The 19,309-nt window shown below is 40.5% G+C and overlaps 1 protein-coding gene across 1 annotated transcript in view; it reads right to left on the bottom strand.

Moving 5' to 3' along the window:
- The window catches only part of LOC137281594 (uncharacterized), a 94,636-nt gene that overhangs the window by 33,491 nt on the left and 41,836 nt on the right, over positions 1-19,309 (bottom strand). The window contains exons 5-6 of the mRNA XM_067812928.1: positions 10,749-10,809; positions 9,815-9,883 (exon numbers count right to left, since the gene is read on the bottom strand). Coding sequence (XP_067669029.1) covers positions 9,815-9,883; positions 10,749-10,809 — 130 coding nt within the window. The remainder of the gene's footprint in view (positions 1-9,814; positions 9,884-10,748; positions 10,810-19,309) is intronic.

Below are 19,309 nucleotides of genomic sequence, written 5' to 3'. Positions count from 1 at the left end.
GAGCTTGATCAAGAGCAGTATGGAGTTCATGAATAGAAAACGTTTCATTATAATCTTCCCCATTATCTGAGCTGAAATTAATAGTTTTCTTTCCTTGTTGTTTTTGATACTGCTGGAATTTAGGTAAATAGTTAGAAGAACAAGAGTGTTTAGCAAGGGTTTCGCCCAGTTTATTTGCGATATCTGATTTATCAGTAAGTAACTGATCTCCATGTTTAAGATGATGGACAGTAGATTTAGTACCTTTACCTTTCAGTTTTTGGACCATGTTCCAGACCTTGGGCATGGGTGTCCGAGAATGTATTTTAGATACATAATTTTGCCAAGATTGGCGTTTGTTCTGTTTAAAAGTACACTGTGCTTTAGCATTTAAAATTTTAAATTTATTTAAATTATGCACCATAGGATAGCGACGGAAATAATGTTCTGCCTTTTTTCCTTGCCTTCCTAGCTTGTTTGCACTCATCGTTGAACCATGGTTTTCGAATATGTGGAGCTGCAGAGGAATTTGGTATACACTCATCAGCTATAGAGTTCAATTCATCAGAAAAGCATTTAACAGCATCAGGAACGTCAATAAAAAGTTTTTCAGCACACAGTTTTTCATATAAAGCCCACTTAGCCTTTTTAAAATTCCGCCTTGATGATGGAGGAACATCAGTTGGAGTTACAGATTCTGGTACAGTAGGAAAATGGTCACTTCCACAGAGGTCATCGTGGACTGACCATTCAAATTCATTTAGTAGTTCTGAATTTGTGAGTGACAAGCCAAGAGCAGAATAAGTCCCTGTACCAGGGTGTAAATATGTGTTGGGACCATCATTATAAATACATAAATCATTGTCAGAACAAAAGTCCTCCAACAATTTACCTTTAGTGTTTGTAGTTTCACTAGCCCAGAGTGGGTTGTGCCCATTTAAGTCTCCCATTATAATACAGGGCTTCGGGAGCTGATCATATAGAGCTTGAAGATCACTTTTGGCAAACGTCGAAGACGGTGAAATATAAAGAGAGCTTAGTGTAAACACTACATGTAAAGTAATTCTCACAGCAACAGCCTGCATGGTAGTATTAAGTGAAACAGGGCTTTGAATAACTTTTTGTCTGACTACAATGGATGATCCGCCAGTGGCCCTATCACCCGGAGGTGAAAAACAATGATATGCATTATAATGACGAAGGTCAAATGTATCTGTTTGTTTTAAATATGTCTCCTAGAGACATATCGCTGAAGGTGTAAAATCTTGGACTAATAGCTGTAATTCATGTAAGTTAGTCCTCACTCCTCTGCAGTTCCACTGTACAATATTATTGGAATAAACTTTCTTTTTGGGGGATTTATTGGGGATCTACCCCGCACTCTTTTGGAGGGCGACAAGCTATGTGCCCTTGTTTGGATGTTTTAGGAAACATCCATATCTTCTAAGGATCCGAACTTATTAAAAAGTTGGATTTTGTTACCAGACCCCTTTGAGGCTCTTCCACTTTTACCCTTTTGTGAAGATTCACATCTAGATTTAAGCTTGTTTTTTTCAGTTTCTTTCACATTGGATTGAGACGTCCGTTTTGCATTTGTCTGAGATAATTTCTCCTGTGTACAAGGTACATCCTGAACACCCATGGGCTCCGGAAGTACGTCAGCAGTTTGAGTGGATGATTCAGGTAGCAAAGTCTGAGGAGTGTCAGTATTAATCCATGTTAAGTTTGTTTGACAGCAAACAGAAGACTTGATTACATTCACAGTCGGCGAAGGTGATGTTCTGGTAACAGAAGCATAAGTTTCTGTTAAGTCTGATCTTTGGACAAGTTTTTGTGCATCTGCAAAGCTAATGTTTTGAGTATATTTGATTTTGTTGATTTCCATGTTCCGTTTCCAAACTGGACAGTCTTTTGAGAAAGGCGAGTGACTTCCGGCGCAGTTAACGCATTTCTTAAAGTTGTTGGTACAATGTTCTGTTGTATATGTCTGCTCACCACAGTGAGCACACGTGACAATGTACAACTGTTCACTCCATGTCCAAATTTTTGGCACTTAAAACACCTTAATGGGCTAGGAACATAGGTATCAACAGCGATGTTACAGTATCCAGCTTTCACAGATTTTGGAGCAGTTGGCGAGGAAAAAGACAAATATGTGTTTGTTGGAACAGTTTCTTTATTTTTCCGGGTTGTAAACCTTTTGACATGCATGACACCTTGATCTTTCATCTCTGTCCCAATATCTAATTCCGTCATGTCCGCGAACAAATGATCACGATCTCGAATTATGCCTTTGCTAGTGTTGAGCGTCCTGTGAGCTGAGACTGATACAGGAATTCCTACCAACATTTCAGTTGTCATCAGGTTTGTAGCTTGCTGTCGTTTACTACATTCAAAGAGAAGAGCTCCTGAACGCAAGCGTCTAACATTTTTTATATCACCCGCAATGCCTCGAATAGCCTTCGATACTGCAAACGGGTTCAACTTCAGTGGTGTCTTATCATGGGTCTCGATCACTATAAAGCGTGGCCAGTAGTCAATTGATTGGGTCGGTCTGTGTTCATTATCATCTTCATCAGGGTCTAGTGGACGTTTTGCTTTTTTAATGGGGGTTTCGTAAGCCATAGTTGGTTTTAAATGGTTCATCATCCGAGCTCCCAACCCACCAAGGAGTATCACAAGGACGATGCTAAAGCAAGCGGGCCTCCAGCTTGCAGCGCCAAGGATACTCGGATGATATACTCCAGTAGAAAAATCAAAAGATTAATATTTCCACCAGATTGGCCCATGAGCCACCGCCTTCTGGGCATACGACTCTAGGCAAAAACATATATAAAATGATGAATTTCAAATTACAATCTCCAAAGAGCCAAGCATGAAAAATGAAACTACCAGTTTCATAAATTTTGAGCATGAAATAGTTGTAGCTCAGGGCTTGGCGTGACCAGCCGATTTATAGAACTGGGCCAGTTCTACCACCCGTCTAGGTGAAGTAAGGGCCAAAGTGGTGTGTTGAGCAATAAGAACACTGGTCCTGCTCCCATTGCCCTCAACCACCAGGATCCCCTCCTCCACCGACACAGGGCCGCAACCCACGGCAAACGGGTTGGTGGACCAAATATCCCCCCGGGTCCACTACGGGGATGTCGGCGAGCTCTAAGCGTTACCCAGCACCCACCACGAGGAGGTGGCTCGCCACGGGTGCCAGGAGGAGAAGAAAAAAGCCGGGAAGGAGAAATATTCTCCAGCTGAATGCCGGCAGCAGAAATCAATTGTTGGATTCTTATCCCAAGAGGTGGAACAAGTGAACATTTTTTATTATACAAATCCTCATAAAGAGGATTACAAACGCAGTTATGGGCAGGGTTGGTTTCATTAGAATATAACTTTGTGATATATTGTAAAGACAATTTGATACGGCGAAGTTTTAAAGATGGCTCATCGGCCTCAACATGGAGACTGTCAATGGGAGATGTTCTGAAAGACCCAAGACAAAGTCTGAGGCCTTGGTGGCGTACAGAATCTAAAAGCTTTAGGCTGCTTTTGCAGGCTCCACCATACACGATGGAGCCATAATCAAGTTTCGACCGGATGAGTGATTTGTATAAATGAAAGAGGGTAATGTGATCCCTTCCCCACTTTGAACTGGACACGACTTTTAATAGATCTAATGCCTTCAGACATTTAGTCTTCAGATACTTAATATGTGGTAGAAAGGTCAAATTTTTGTCAAAAATCAGTCCCAGAAACTTGGCTTCCTTTACAACGTAAATTGGAAAGCCATACAAGAACAGTTCGGTATCTTTGTGAGGTTTACATTTCCGACTGAAATGTATACATTTGGTCTTTATCTGTGAAAATTCTGAAGTGACCGTTTATGAATTTTTTTAAACACATCTGTAATTGTCTCTCAATCGTATGCATATTTTTACCACGACATGAAACGTTAAAATCATCCACAAATAATGAGCCATCTATTGAGTGATTTAAAACTTTTGAGAAACTATTTATTTTTATACTGAATAAAGTAACATAAAATACTGCCTTGAGGAACCTCCTGATCCTGATTATAATAGTCAAACAAGGTTGATCCAACACGAACTTGAAACTGTCTGTCTCTTAAAAACTGGGATATAAAATGTGGTAAAGGGCCTCTCAAACCAAATTCATGTAAATCTCTTAAAATACCATGTTTCCATGTGGTATCATAGGCTTTCTCCAGGCCAAAAAATATTGAAACAGCATATTAGTTATTGACTATGGAATCTTTAAGAAACGATTCTAGTCGAACCAAATGGTCAATAGTGCTTCTATTTTTGCGAAAACCACATTGGGTGTTAGTAATAAGGTTATTAGATTCAAGAAACCATACTAATCTATTATTGACCATGCGTTCCATGGTCTTGCAAACGCAACTAGTTAGTGAAATAGGTCTATAGTTCGATGGATCTGTATGGTCACGACCAGGCTTAGGTATTGGTACAACAATGGCATGAGGCCACAAAGGAGGAAAGTGCCCTGTTGTCCAAATATGATAAAAAATGTTCACAAGTGTTTCAAGACATACAGTAGGTAAATGTTTCAGGAGCTGGTAGTGGATATTATCAGCGCCTATTGCGGTATCATGAGCCTGCACTAAGGCAGTTTTCAGCTCGTGTAGTGAAAATACTTCGTTATAGTCTCCGCCATTATCAGAACGAAAGTTCAGTTTTTACTTTTCTTGATGATTTTTATATTTGTGAAACGTTGGATTATAATTGCATGAAGACGAATGTGCAGCTAACGTTTTACCCAACTTGCTTGCAATGGCAATTTTATCAGTTAATACATTTGGTCCATCATTAAGATGATAAACACTAATATTTCTAACTTTGCCCTTGATTCTCTGTATCATATTCCGCACCTTTGTCATTTGTGTACGTGAATTAATCTTTCATACAAAGGTCTTCCAAGACTGACGTTTACTTTGTTTAATAGTACGTCGAGCCTTTGCAAAAGTATTTCTCTGCCTTCTTCCTACACTTTCTAGCTTGTTTAAATCGTCAGTAAACCATGGTTTACGAATATGTGGTTTAGCAGAAGCCTTAGGAATAGTTTCATCGGCGATATTCTTCATTTTTTCAGAGAACAACTGAATCGGATCTGGGGCATTGAGAAAAGAGTCAGATTGTAAGTTGTCAGCACACAGTGTCCGGAATAATGGCCAGTTAGCTTTATCAAAATTCCACCTTGTTGCAGGGGGATCATCATTCGGATTTATAGCTGAAAGTATTGTGGGAAAGTGGTCACTTCCACAAAGATCGTCGTGGACTGACCATTCGAATTCGCTATATATGTTTGGATCTGTTAGCGACATTGTCGATCGAGTGCAGAATAGGTTCCGAAACCAGGGTGTAAATATGTGACAGATCCATCATTAAATATGCACAAATTATTATTTGCAATGAAATCTTCAAGAATCTTTCCTTTATTGTTGGCATTGGCACTTCCCCACAAAGGGTTATGGCCATTAACATCACCCATGATTATGCATGGTTTAGGAAGCTGATCGAATAGATCCTGAAGATCGGACTGCTGAAGAGCCGAAGAAGGAGAGATGTAACAAAGGTTATCTGTAAAGTAAGCCAGACCGCAACAGCCTGAAGGTTACTTTGAAGGGGAACTGAGCTATGGATTACACCATGTCTCACAAGAATAGAAGCACCACCAGTGGCTTTATCACCTTCAGGTGAGAATGAATGAAATGAATTATACTGGCGCAATTCAAATCTATCAGTAGTTTTCAGATAAGTCTCTTGTAAACTAAACGCCGATGGTGTATAGTCTTGTAATAATAATTGTAGGTCGTTAAAATTGTTCCTAAGGCCTCTGCAATTCCATTGTACTAATGTCATAAAAATATCTAGGGAGGTTCAACTGGAGGCCGTGCGTGTTTGGTAGCGCCGCTCCTGCACCCTGTTTGTGAAGGAGTGATCTCCATGTCAAGCGCTTCAAACTGATTTTGAACCGTCAGTGATGGTGTCAAAGGTGAAGACTCTTCTAAATGTTGAAGAGCTCTGGTCTTTTTCCTCATTTGTTTCTTTTCTTTGCTAGAAATATGATCAACGCCTTTTGTTGCCTGTGTTGAATTCATGGCTTCTGGGTGAGATTCTGTCTGGGACGATGATATCACTCTTGTGATATTGGAGGATTGTCATCCAAGGTTATCTGAGTTGCATTCACCCAAGATATTACAGTCTGACAGGATGTTGAAACTGATTTCTTACCAGATGTTGGAGCAGACGAAGAAACAGTAGCTGAACATGTTTGACCAGTAGAAGACTTAGATGGAGTATTTACTATTTATTTTGCCTCAAAGTAAGAGATGTTATTTGTGTATGTGATATTTAGAACTTGGCTTTCATATTCAAACTTTGGGCAAGATTTAGACGAAGCAAGATGTTCACCACTACAGTTGGCGCACTTGATGGTATCAGTGCAGTCAGTACTCTCATGAGGCCCACTGCAACGTGAGCATACAGACTGGCGTGTGCAAGATCTTGCACCATGTCCAAACTTAAAGGCATTTGTAACAGCGGAGTGGATTCGGTACATAAACTTCACTCCGATATTACAGTATCCTGCTTTAATAGATTTAGGGAGTACTGTAATACAAAAAATCAAAAGGTAGGTGTTAGTTTGGATCACATTTGTTTCCTGATGAAACGCTTCACAGAAGTACTTGGTCTTTTAACTCGGCCACAATTCCTTCTTCCGACATGTCTGACAAACAATGAGACCTGACTCTAACAATGCCTCTACAAGTATTCAGTGTCTTATGAACGGAGACAACAACCTGTTTGTTAACAAAATGCTGCAAGCCCAGCAGTTTGACAGATTGTTGTCGTATACATTCTACCAAGAGGGAACCATTTCTGAGGCGAGTGACATTCTTTACCTCTCCGCAGACACCCTCGATGGCCTTGGAAACATCAAAAGGGTTTATATTAAGCGGACTCCCATCATCAGTGGCAATAACCAAAACCCTTGGCCAAGAATCATTCACTAAAGGGGATACCTATTCGGATGACGAAGAAAGATGTCTCCGCTTATACGTCTTTGATGAACCAGAATGCATATTTTGAGCCATGGTATTAGAATATTATTTGACAACCCTGCTCCCCACCCGGCATCGGGTGTCAACATGGACGATGCTGCAGCGGAAACCAGACTGCAACACCAGGGCTACAGGGATGTTATACTCCATAAATAAGGACATAAATAGCTAAGAAATCTAAAAGATCAAATGCCAGGCTGGTTCGCCCATAACATAAGTCCTCAGAAACTCAGAATTTAGAGGTCCATACCACCAGATTGGCCCATGAGCCACCGCCCTCTGGCATTAGACTCTAGGCAATTAAATGTAACAAAGATTTGTGTATTGAATTTGATAATCAGAAGAACCAATTCCCAATATGTTGAATGTGCAAAAAGTGTGCTATAAACAAGGATTGGCATGACCAGCCGATTGGTTGAACCAGGCCCATTCTACCACCCGTCTAGGTGAAGTTAGGGCCAAAGTGGTGTGTTGAGCAATAGGAACACGGTTGCAGGCCCCTATTGCTCTCAACCACCAGGATCCCTTCCTCCACCGACACAGGGCCGCAACCCACGGCAAACGGGTTGGTGGACAAAATATCCCCCCGGGTCCACAACGGGGGCGTCGGCGAGCTCTTGGCGTTACCCAGCACCCACCACGAGGAGGTGGCTCGCCACGGGTGCCCAAGCATATCCTGCTTGACTGTGTTGAGTATTTCATCACAAGGGATCAGTATTTTAATTCACGAGCTCTGAAGGATCTTTTTAATAGCACAAGCTCTCATTTAGTCATTGCATTTTTAAAAGAATTGTAAATAGATAAATATTTTATTATAGGAAGTTTAAATTCATAACTGGTTGTATCCTCAAACGGGGTTGAAGTACTGTAAAACTATTGTCCCCCTGAAAGGGTACGTAAGTCCACAAACATTCAAAGTAAATTCAAACTTTCCACGTTTTTAATCGTAGCATAAGTGTCTTGTTATTTGCATGGCTAGATATTCCAAATTGCTGACGGCTGAGGGGATGATGTAAATACAGCTAGGGTCAGTTAGCAATCTATAGCCCATTTTTATCTTGTATTGTCCTCTATAGAGAAATTGTTTTAGGCATAGCTACTAGTTTTATATTCTCATCCATGATATTCTAGTTGTTTTACTGTCCCCCGTTGACAGGTTTCATAATAGACATATATTTCATTTAAGTGTATCTCGTCACGATATGGCTGAGATATTGCCGATGTGACGTGAAATATTAACTCACTCACTCAGATGTTGATGAAATAAAAGATCACCCACTACATTGTCAAAACTCATTACAAGGGTGAAAACATTTTTCTTAATCATGGGTACAGCCTACTAATCAGGCATGTAACCAACCACAAAAGTGTTATTTTAACAGGTCTGCGTGTTGTGAGGATACCCTATGTACGTTCCGCCGGACCCTAAATATAAGCCATTGTCTAATTGGTTAAATCCGTTTGGATTTAGCACAGTTGCCGTGAGTGGTATTGTCTGTTTGCACCGAAAACCATAACAGGTGTTGTTTTAAAGTGTCTGCATTGTGGGAGGTATGCGTTATGGGAGGATACATGCCCAGGGAACCTCAGACTGCGGCTGGTGAGTGACGACGTTGTACTTTGTTTTCTTTATTGAGTTGATCATGTATAAAACTTCCAAATTAATTTATGATCCAAAACTGTGTTCCACAGGCGATATCGGTTGTGTGACATCAAGTGATATCTCCTATAGGAGATATTGTTTTGACAGTAGATTTTGCACAATACTATGTTAACACCAGGTCACCGGCGTGCAGAGTGTACGCTTTAACCATTAGGCTTCCCTACCGTTCTTGTGTAACCAAATGAAATGGTGCAGCTTGATATCGAAATCACTGTAATCCTTAACATCTGTCACCGGACAAAGTCATACTTGGTTGGCATTGGTAAAATGTGTAGCCAGAATGTGCCAAAGATGATCTGGAATATTTAATGTAATGTTATGTTTGACATACACTTGATGCTTAGCGCATAAGTTCCAGTATTTTTGTCAGGTTGAGTCGAGGTCACGTTTACAGAGTCAGGCACAAAATTGGCAGGACACGAAAACAGCGATCTAAACCACCAAACTATCACTGTTTCACACAAATGCAAGTAGGACAAATGTTCCTTGGATTACGTACCGTGTATAGATTGGCAGGGTTGCAACAACCGAAAACTACGAATACATTAAGCCATTTACAATGTCGTCAGTTGTATATGAGTCCATTCTATGAAGTCGGTATCTTAAAATAAGCAAACTCTACTATGATTTTGCTTGTGAAACTTGGATCTACCACACTCACATCCTTTCCTTGAAAACGATTGTGTCTATGCCTGTCTATTACCTCACTGAGACCAAATCAAGATAGAGTGACAGAGTAAACTAATGTTACGGTCGTTTGTATGATACGCAGCAGATGCCTACGATGATTAAGTTCCAACTTTGTTTTTAAAGATCGCATCGGTATCAATACATACGGCAACAGTCTGTTAGTAGTTGAGTTTGAGTCAGACAATCCTTTGACTGATACCTTGATCGTCGAGCGATGCAACTAGGAAGGAATAACATGCATCAGCAAAGGCAGCATGCCTTCATCATGCCCATGAATGGACATTTGAAACAGCCATTTTGTTTTAGTATTCTTTTAAAATTACTTGCACGTACAGGTTTGAACATCAAAATATGTAAATGGTACAGTAAAACATAACTTTACTCACACTTCAACATGGAAGATCTGTCTACAGCTCTTAACCTCAGCATATGAACATCAAATTCCCTGGCCACACCTGCAACACCAGTTTGCACGTCACCACATGTGTGATGAGACATTGGCCTTTTGATATTGTTACGAGTATGTATTTCCTGTATAGTTGTGTTTTTAATTAAGTAATAATTATTTTTGGGCCACAACATTTAGTGTTTTGAATATTAAATATGACGGGTCACATTTCGTTTTAATAGCTGGTCAAGACTTTGAGCATTCTGGTGTTCCGAAAATTTATCTGCTCGTATTTTTCTATGTGTCTACTTCCGGGAGACTTATTCTAGGGCATTCTACAGTGTTGAAGATGTTCGTTTGTGCCCGAACCTTCGGGAAATGACTTAGTAAATATATGTAAAGGCTGGTTGCCGTGCGGAGGGTGACACACACTCATTCATTTTTGCTGGAGTTACATCACTGCCACGCTTGAAAACCCGTCAACGTCTGACCTACATTATGTGCTGTCACACCGATCACTGTGTTGACATTCTGCATAGTTGATTACCTCTCGTACTGAGACTTTGGCGAGTTTGATATATTATATTCTGTGACCCATTCACTTAGATTTTGTCTCCCTTTGTATTTGTAATCGGCATTGTTATATTTTGTCTCCCTTTGTATTTGTAATCGGCATTGTTATAGTGACTTTGTATACCTTGCTCTTGTTGCATAATAATACCGAATTTGAACGTAAACGACTTGTCTTTGTTCTGTTTTGCTGGTTCAAAGGGGATTTCTTAAATTGTTGTCACGGTAAATTCTTAACCGTAACAATATACTTGAATATTATGAGGCCGTGAGGTCACGTTTTTTAACCACTGGCACAGACAAAAGGGTATTGGAGTCTCACATTAAGTCTTCTCATTAACAGAAAGAAAACACTAATTTACCAAGCAAGAAATCCATTGTTTTGGCGTCCCTCTTCATGATGGCTTCTTTCACATCAATGACCTGAAAATACAACATACATATCATGTCGTGAGAAATATCTTGTCGTTGTCTGTGTTTAATAATAACAGTATTAGTTTTAAAAACAATACATTTTTGTGTGCATTAAAGAATGCAGTTATGAACGGTTACAGAACCGTGACTTGAATAAGATTCGTGACAGTGACAGTAATCACATTTCGGAACCATTTGTCAGTGAAATATTCTGTTTACAATCTAACAACTTGGGATAAGTATATACAATACTGGGCAAACGAGATTTGTAAAAAAATAATGCAAGTGCAACACAAGGCGATCGGTATAACCAATGTGGGGTTTTCACAACGCCACTGGTACGAACCATCGACTGTAGCCAGGCCACCATCAGGAAATTGATAAACTGATTCCAGCAGAAGTGACAGATCCAAGACCGTTCATGATCACGATCAAGTGATATTTTTCAGAACGACAACAAAAGGACTTGCAGAGACAGAATTTTCCACAATACGTGCATAATGAGGTATTGCCTTGGCCAGCGTGTCACATGAACCCCTATGAACATCTCTGAGATCATCTTGTCCGTCACCTGAGGCAGTGTGTACCCTCTCCAGTAAATCGACAGGAACTAAGACTGACACTCTTTGAGGCACCCGTGGCGAGCCACCTCCTCGTGGTGGGTGCTGGGTAACGCCAAGAGCTCGCCGACATCCCCGTAGTGGACCCGGGGGGATATTTGGTCCACCAACCCGTTTGCCGTGGGTTGCGGCCCTGTGTCGGTGGAGGAGGGGATCCTGGTGGTTGAGGGCATGGGAGCAGGACCAGTGTTCCTATTGCTCAACACACCACTTTGGTCCTGACTTCACCTAGACGGGTGGTAGGATGGGCCCGGTTCAACCAATCGGCTGGTCATGCCCAGCGCCGTGCATAGTGGGTATTATTGCACATATTTGATATGTTATTTCAGCTTGACTTTTAGAAACTCCAATTATTTCAAGATATTATATTGCCTAGATTCCTATGCCAGCAGGCGGTGGCTCATGGGCCAATCTAGTAATGTTGACCGCTATATGTTTTTAAGTTATTGTTATGGGCAGAACCAGCCTGACAATACACTTAATAAACGAATATAGCTATTCATGTCATATTTGCTGGAGTATAGCATCCCTGTATCCCTGGTGTCTGCATTCTGGAGACCCGATGCAATTAGATGCCGTCCTTCTTGACACTCCATGGTGGGTGGGGAGCAGGGTTGTCAAATCTCTTTGATATAATCATGGCTCGCAATCATTCTGGTTTTACTCGAAATGAAAAAGAAGACGTTGGACGCCGAGATATTGTCGTCTGATGATGATGTTTCTCTTGCAACAAATTCTAACTCTTGGGAACGAAGAAAGCTGTCGAAGGTATTTGTGGAGAGGTGATGAATGTTTCACGTCTCCGAGGCGGCTCCCTTTTAATTGAGTGTGCGCGGAGACAGCAAAGCTATCAACCTTTTGAAATGTTCCACATTTGCAAACACTGAAGTTGCAGTCTCTGAGCACAGAACTCTAAATTCTAGTCGAGGGATCATTCGCGACAGAGCTCTTTGTCTGGCGGAAATAACAGAGGAAGAAATCTTGAAAGAATTTGGTCTGAACAGCATGTCACCTCAGTGAAACGTTTCATGAGAAGAGATGGTGCGTCTTCTATTCCAACAAATACCTATTTCTTCACATTTTCACTAGCTGATATACCTAAATCCATTAAAGCTGGCTATTTCAACAACGGAGTGGATGTGTATGTACCCAATCCACTCCGGTGTTACAATTGTCAGAAATTTGGACATGGTTCTAAATTCTGCAATCGTCCTTCTGCGTGCTCTCCATGTGGAGGTAATCATGAAAACACTGGTTGTATGGCTGCACTAAACTGTGTAAATTGCAAGGGTGCACATGACGCTTCTTCAAAATCTTGTCCTTCGTGGATCCATGAAAAAGATATTTTGACAGTAAAATGTCAAAACAACATTTCCTTTCAGGAAGCTAAAAAAGTTGTTGCAAGCCGTTCGCCTCCATCACCACAAACGTATGCTGCAGTTGTCTACCGCTCAGCTTCTACTAGATCCGTAGAATGTCAAACTGACTTGACATGGACAAACTCGGAACACCCTCAGCCTGTTTCTAAATCATCAAAAAGTCAAACAACGTCGACAGATAGTCAACAACATGACATCCCTCCAGCATCTCAGTGTGCCCCAACTACTGAACCATCAGGTACAACAAAATCAACAAATGAAGTGCCCAATCCTCACAAGAAGAAACAACAGAGGAAAATCAAAACTAAAGATTGCCACTCCTACTGAAACACCGGTAGACTTACATAACTTTTTTTACCCTCTCGAGATGGATATCACCCCACCCTGTGAACGTCCTGGTAGTACTAACTACTCCTCGCGTTCACGTGAACGATCACCTATAGATCCCCCATGAGCCATTCGAATCTTCTTCAGTGGAACTGCAGAGGACTTAAACATAACTCACATGAACTGCAGCTATTAACTCAGGATATAAATCCATCAGCAATTTGTTTGCAAGAAACCTACCTTAAACATACCGATAAATTTGACTTCAGACGCTATAATTCCTTTCATTCTTATTCTCCCCGGGTGATAAAGCTACTGGTGGAGCTTCTGTTTTGGTACGACAGGGCGTCATCCATAGTCCTGTTCCCCTTAACACAAACTTGCAAGCAATAGCCGTTCGTATTACCTTGCAGATTACCTATACACTTTGTTCCTTGTACCTTCCTCCTTCTTTAAATCTTCAAAAGCTTGAACTTCAACAATTATGCGATCAGCTCCCTAAGCCCTTTATCGTCATGGGTCATCTAAATGGACACATTCCTTTATGGGGAAGTTCAACCATGAATCAAAAAGGAAAAGTGATTGAAGATTTCATATTTGATAATGACCTGTGCATCTTTAATGATGATTCTGAAACCTACCTGCACCCTCCTACAGGTACATATTCATGTTTACATCTGTCTCTTACAGATTCAACATTATTGAGTGAATTCACATGGTCAGTCCATGATGATCTATGTGGAAGTGACCATTTTCCGACTATTTTGAAACCTGTGTCCCCATCTGATATCCGTCCAACGTCACGGTGGAATTTTAAAAAAGCTGACTGGCAATTGTATGCCACTCTTTGTGCTGACAAATTGAAACCCAAGCTGTTCTTGGGCAATCCTGATCCCATAAAATGTTTCTCGAATGAAATGAATATAATTGCTGATAAATGTATCCCTAAGTCCTCTGCTGTTCCTCACATACGAAAACCATGGTTTGATGATCACTGCAAACAAGCAAGGAAGGCACATAAAAAGACTGAGCACTATTTCCGTCGCCATCCTATGATCCATAATCTCAATAAATTTAAGATTTTAAATGCAAAAGCTCGGGGTACTTTTAAGCAAAGTAAACGTCAATCTTGGAGAAATTATGTATCAAAAATCAATTCATGTACGCCCATGTCCAAGGTATGGAATATGGTCCAAGAGATCAACCTGGCATCCACCACCTTAAGACGGAAAATGAAGTATTAACAGCTCCTTTAGATATTGCTAATAAATTAGGTGAAGTTTTGGCTAAGCACTCTTCCTCCTCTAACTATGTACGTAAATTTAAAAAATATCAACAACAAGAAGAAAGGAAACCTATTCATTTCAACACGGATAATGGGGAAGACTATAATGAGTTATTTTCTATTCACGAACTTCATGAAACTCTTGACCAAGCTCACGATACTGCTACAGGAGCTGATAACATACATTATCAACTCCTCAAACACTTGCCAGACCTCCTCGTGGTGGGTGCTGGGTAACGCCAAGAGCTCGCCGACACCCCCGTAGTGGACCCGGGGGGATATTTGGTCCACCAACCCGTTTGCCGTGGGTTGCGGCCCTGTGTCGGTGGAGGAGGGGATCCTGGTGGTTGAGGGCAATGGGAGCAAGACCAGTGTTCCTATTGCTCAACACACCACTTCGGCCCTGACTTCACCTAGACGGGAGGTTGAATGGGCCCGGTTCAACCAATCGGCTGGTCACGCCAAGCCCTGAGCATTACTGTATGTAATGTTACACAAAGTTTTGAGAATCGTAAGATGGATATTATTAGGTCTTGGCCGATTTTTGGATCTTCTGAATTTCAAATTTTACTAATTCATATTTTTGCCTAGAGTCGTATGCCCAGAAGGCGGTGGCTCATGGGCCAATCTGGTGGAATTATTAATGTTTTAATTCTTCTGCTGGAGTATATCATCCGAGTATCCTTGGTGCTGTAAGCTGGAGGCCCGCTTACTTTAGCATTGTCCTTGTGATACTCCGTGGTGGGTGGGGAGCTCGGATGATGAACCATTTAAACTAACCATGGCTTATGAGAGCCCAACAAAAAAAACAAAACGTCCACTTGATATTGACCCTGTTGATACTGACCATAGACCGTCTGCATCGATTGAGTATTGGCCGCGTTTCATTGTTATTGAGACTCCTGACAAGACACCATTAAAGTTGAACCCCTTTGCTGTATCCAAGGGTATTCAAGGTATTGCTGGAGATGTGAAGAACATAAGACGCTTACGTTCAGGTGCCCTGTTAGTAGAGTGCGGAAAAAAGCAACAAGCAACTAATTTGCTGAACATCAAATCTTTCGTGGGTATTCCGGTCACGGTTTCTGCACACAAAACCTTGAATTCAAGCAAAGGTATCGTTAGAGATCGAGACCGATTGTTTGATGATATGTCGGAACTTGATATAGGATCTGAAATGAAGGATCAAGGTGTACTCTTCGTCAAGCGCTTTTCAACTCGGAGAAACAGTGAAACCATCAAAACGAACACCTATCTGTTTACTTTTTCATGTCCTAATGCTCCCAAATCAGTGAAGGCAGGCTACTGTAACATTCCAGTTGATACCTACATCCCCAACCCGCTCAGGTGTTTTAAATGCCAGAAATATGGACACGGCGTAAATACTTGCACATTGTCTGTTGTGTGTGCTCACTGTGGTGAGAAGACACACACAACAGAAGATTGTGACAGTGACTATAAAAAATGTACCAATTGCTCAGGCGACCATTCGTCATTTTCTAAACAGTGTCCTATTTGGAAAGAGCAAATGGAGATCAATAAAATAAAATTTACACAAAATATCTCTTTTTCTGAGGCCAAAAAACTGGTAAAGAGATCTGAACTTTCGGAAAGTTATGCTACAGTAACAAAAATATCATCGGGGTGTAGCTCTAAAACAACATCAACCACAGGGTGCCAAACTACCTTGACTTGGGTCAATTGTGATTCTCCACAGACTTTGTGCACTGCTATATCATCACAGACTGAGGAATCACTTCCTAGTACCTCAAAGTCTTCTTCTGATCACAAATCATCATCTCAGTCACACTCAAAGTCTCAATCGACAGCTAATAGTCAACACACTGTGAAAAGTAAACCGAAGCCAAAGCCTGATGCTTCAAAACAGCAAAGTGGCAGAGCTCCTAAAGGGTCACAGAACAAAATTCAACTGTTTAATAAATACGGGTCTCTTGAAGACATGGACGTTTCTGAAAACGTCCATTCTAGGGCACATAGCTTGTCGCCCTCCAAAAGACTGCGGGGTAGATCCCCAATAAATCCCCCTAAAAGATAGTTTATTCCAATAATATTATACAGTGGAACTGCAGAGGATTGAGGACTAATTTACATGAATTACAGCTATTAGTCCAAGATTTTACACCTTCAGCGATATGTCTCCAAGAGACATACTTAAAACAAACAGATACATTTGACCTTCGTCATTTTAATGCATATCATTCTTTTTCACCTCCGGGTGATAGAGCCACTGGCGGGTCATCCGTTCTAGTCAGACAAAACGTTATTCAAAGCCCTGTTTCACTAAATACTAATATGCAGGCTGTTGCTGTGAGAATTACTTTACATGTAGCGTTTACGCTATGCTCACTCTATATTTCGCCTTCTTCGACATTTGCCAAAATTGATCTTCAAGCCCTGTATGACCAACTCCCGAAGCCCTGTATTATAATGGGAGATTTAAATGGGCACAACCCACTCTGGGGTAGTGTAACTACAAACACTAAAGGTAAGTTGTTGGAGGACTTTTGTTCTGACAATGATTTATGTATTTATAATGATGGTTCCAGCACATATTTACACCCTGGTACAGGGACCTATTCTGCTCTTGACTTGTCATTGACAAATTCAGAACTACTGAATGAATTCGAATGGTCAGTCCACGATGATCTCTGTGGAAGTGACCATTTTCCTACTATATTAAAAGCTGTAACTCCATCTGATGTTCCTCCATCATCAAGACGAAATTTTAAAAAGGCTAACTGGGCTTTATATGAAACACTGTGTGCTGAAAAACTTAAACCTGAACGTTTTATTGACGTTCCCGATGCTATTAAATGCTTTTCTGATGAACTGATTTACATAGCTGATGAGTGTATACCTAAGTCCTCTCCAGTTCAACACATAAGAAAACCATGGTTCAACGATGAGTGCAAACAAGCTAGGAAGGCAAGGAAAAAAGCAGAACATTATTTCCGTCGCCATCCTATGGTGCATAATTTAAATAAATTTATAATTTTAAATGCTAAAGCACGGCGTACTTTTAAACAGAACAAACGCCAATCTTGGCAAAATTATGTATCCAAAATAAATTCTCGGACACCAATGTCCAAGGTATGGAACATGGTCCAAAAAGTTAAAGGCAAAGGTACTAAATCTAGTGTCCATCATCTGAAACATGGAGATCAATTGCTTACTGATAAATCAGATATCGCAAATAAACTGGGCGAAACCCTCGCTAAACACTCTTCCTCTTCTAATTATTTACCTAAATTCCAACAGTATTAAAAACAACAAGAAAAGAAAACTATTAATTTCAATTCTGATAATGGTGAACATTATAATGAAACTTTTTTTATTCATGAACTCCATACTGCTCTTGATCAAGCTTTTTTAACATACATTATCAACTCCTGAAGCACTTACCAGAATCCTGCCTAGAAACTTTTCTTATTATTTTTTATGATATTTGGACATCTGGTAACTTTCCTCCGTCATGGCGTGACGCCATAGTAGTACCAATACCTAAACCTGGACGTGATCATACGGATCCATCCAATTATCGACCGATTTCACTAACTAGCTGTGTTTGCAAGACCATGGAACGCATGATAAATAATCGACTTGTTTGGTACTTGGAAACCAATAACCTTATCGCAGACATACAATGTGGTTTCCGAAAAACAGAAGTACAGTCGATCACTTAGTGCATTTAGAATCATTTGTGAAGAACGCGCTGATTAATAAACAACATGCTGTGTCTATCTTTTTTGATCTTGAGAAGGCATATGACACAACCTGGAAATATGGGATTTTGAGAGATTTACATGATTTCGGTTTGCGAGATCGTTTGCCTGAGTTCATAGCCAAATTTTTAAACAACAGACAATTTCAAGTCCGAGTGGGTTCTACCCTGTCTGATCATTACAGTCAGGATCAGGGTGTTCCACAAGGCAGTATTTTGTCAGTCACACTTTTTAGTATAAAGATAAACAGTTTATCAAAAGTTTTAAACGATTCAATTGATGGATCGTTATTTGTGGATGATTTTAATATTTCTTGTCGTGGGAAAAATATGCATACTATTGAACGGCAACTGCAGCTGTGTTTGAACAAAATAGATAAATGGTGTCTTGAAAACGGCTTTAAATTTTCTAAATCGAAAACTAACTGTATACATTTTTGTCGTAAATACAAACCGCATAAAGACCCTGAACTATCTCTAGATGCTACTCCCATTAAAGTTGTCAAGGAGGCCAAATTCTTGGGCCTAATATTTGACTCACACCTAACGTTTCTGCCCCGTATTAAATCTCTGAAAACTAAGTGCCTGAAAGCACTTGATTTGTTGAAAGTGGTGTCAAATTCTAAATGGGGAGGGGATCAAGCAACCCTCTTACATCTGTATCGATCACTCATACGTTCGAAACTTGATTATGGCTCCATCGTATATGGTGGAGCCTGCAAAAGCAACCTTACACTTCTTGATTCTGTCCACCATCAAGGCTTAAGACTTTGTCTTGGGTCTTTCAGAACTTCACCTATTGACAGTCTCTACGTTGAGGCCGATGAACCATCTCTTACTCAACGTCGTATAAAATTGTCATTACAATACATTACTAAATTATATTCTAATGAATCTAACCCTGCCTATAACTGTGTCTTCAATCCGCTTTATGAGGATTTGTATGACAAAAAGTCTTCTCTTGTTCCACCTCTTGGGCACAGAATTAAACCATTTATTTCTTCTGCCGGTATAGACCTGGAAAGTATATCGCCTTCCCGTCTTCTTTCTTCCCCTCCTTGGCAATTGGTTAGGCCACAAGTTGACCTAACATTAACGACATTTAAAAAATCAGAAACGAATGAATTACAGTATAAACAAGAATATAATCAATTAA

The sequence above is a fragment of the Haliotis asinina genome, chromosome 4, assembly GCF_037392515.1.
Source record: "Haliotis asinina isolate JCU_RB_2024 chromosome 4, JCU_Hal_asi_v2, whole genome shotgun sequence".
NCBI lineage: Eukaryota > Metazoa > Mollusca > Gastropoda > Lepetellida > Haliotidae > Haliotis > Haliotis asinina.
Note: the sequence above shows the minus strand (reverse complement) of the source record. Positions and strands in the feature narration are given on the sequence as shown.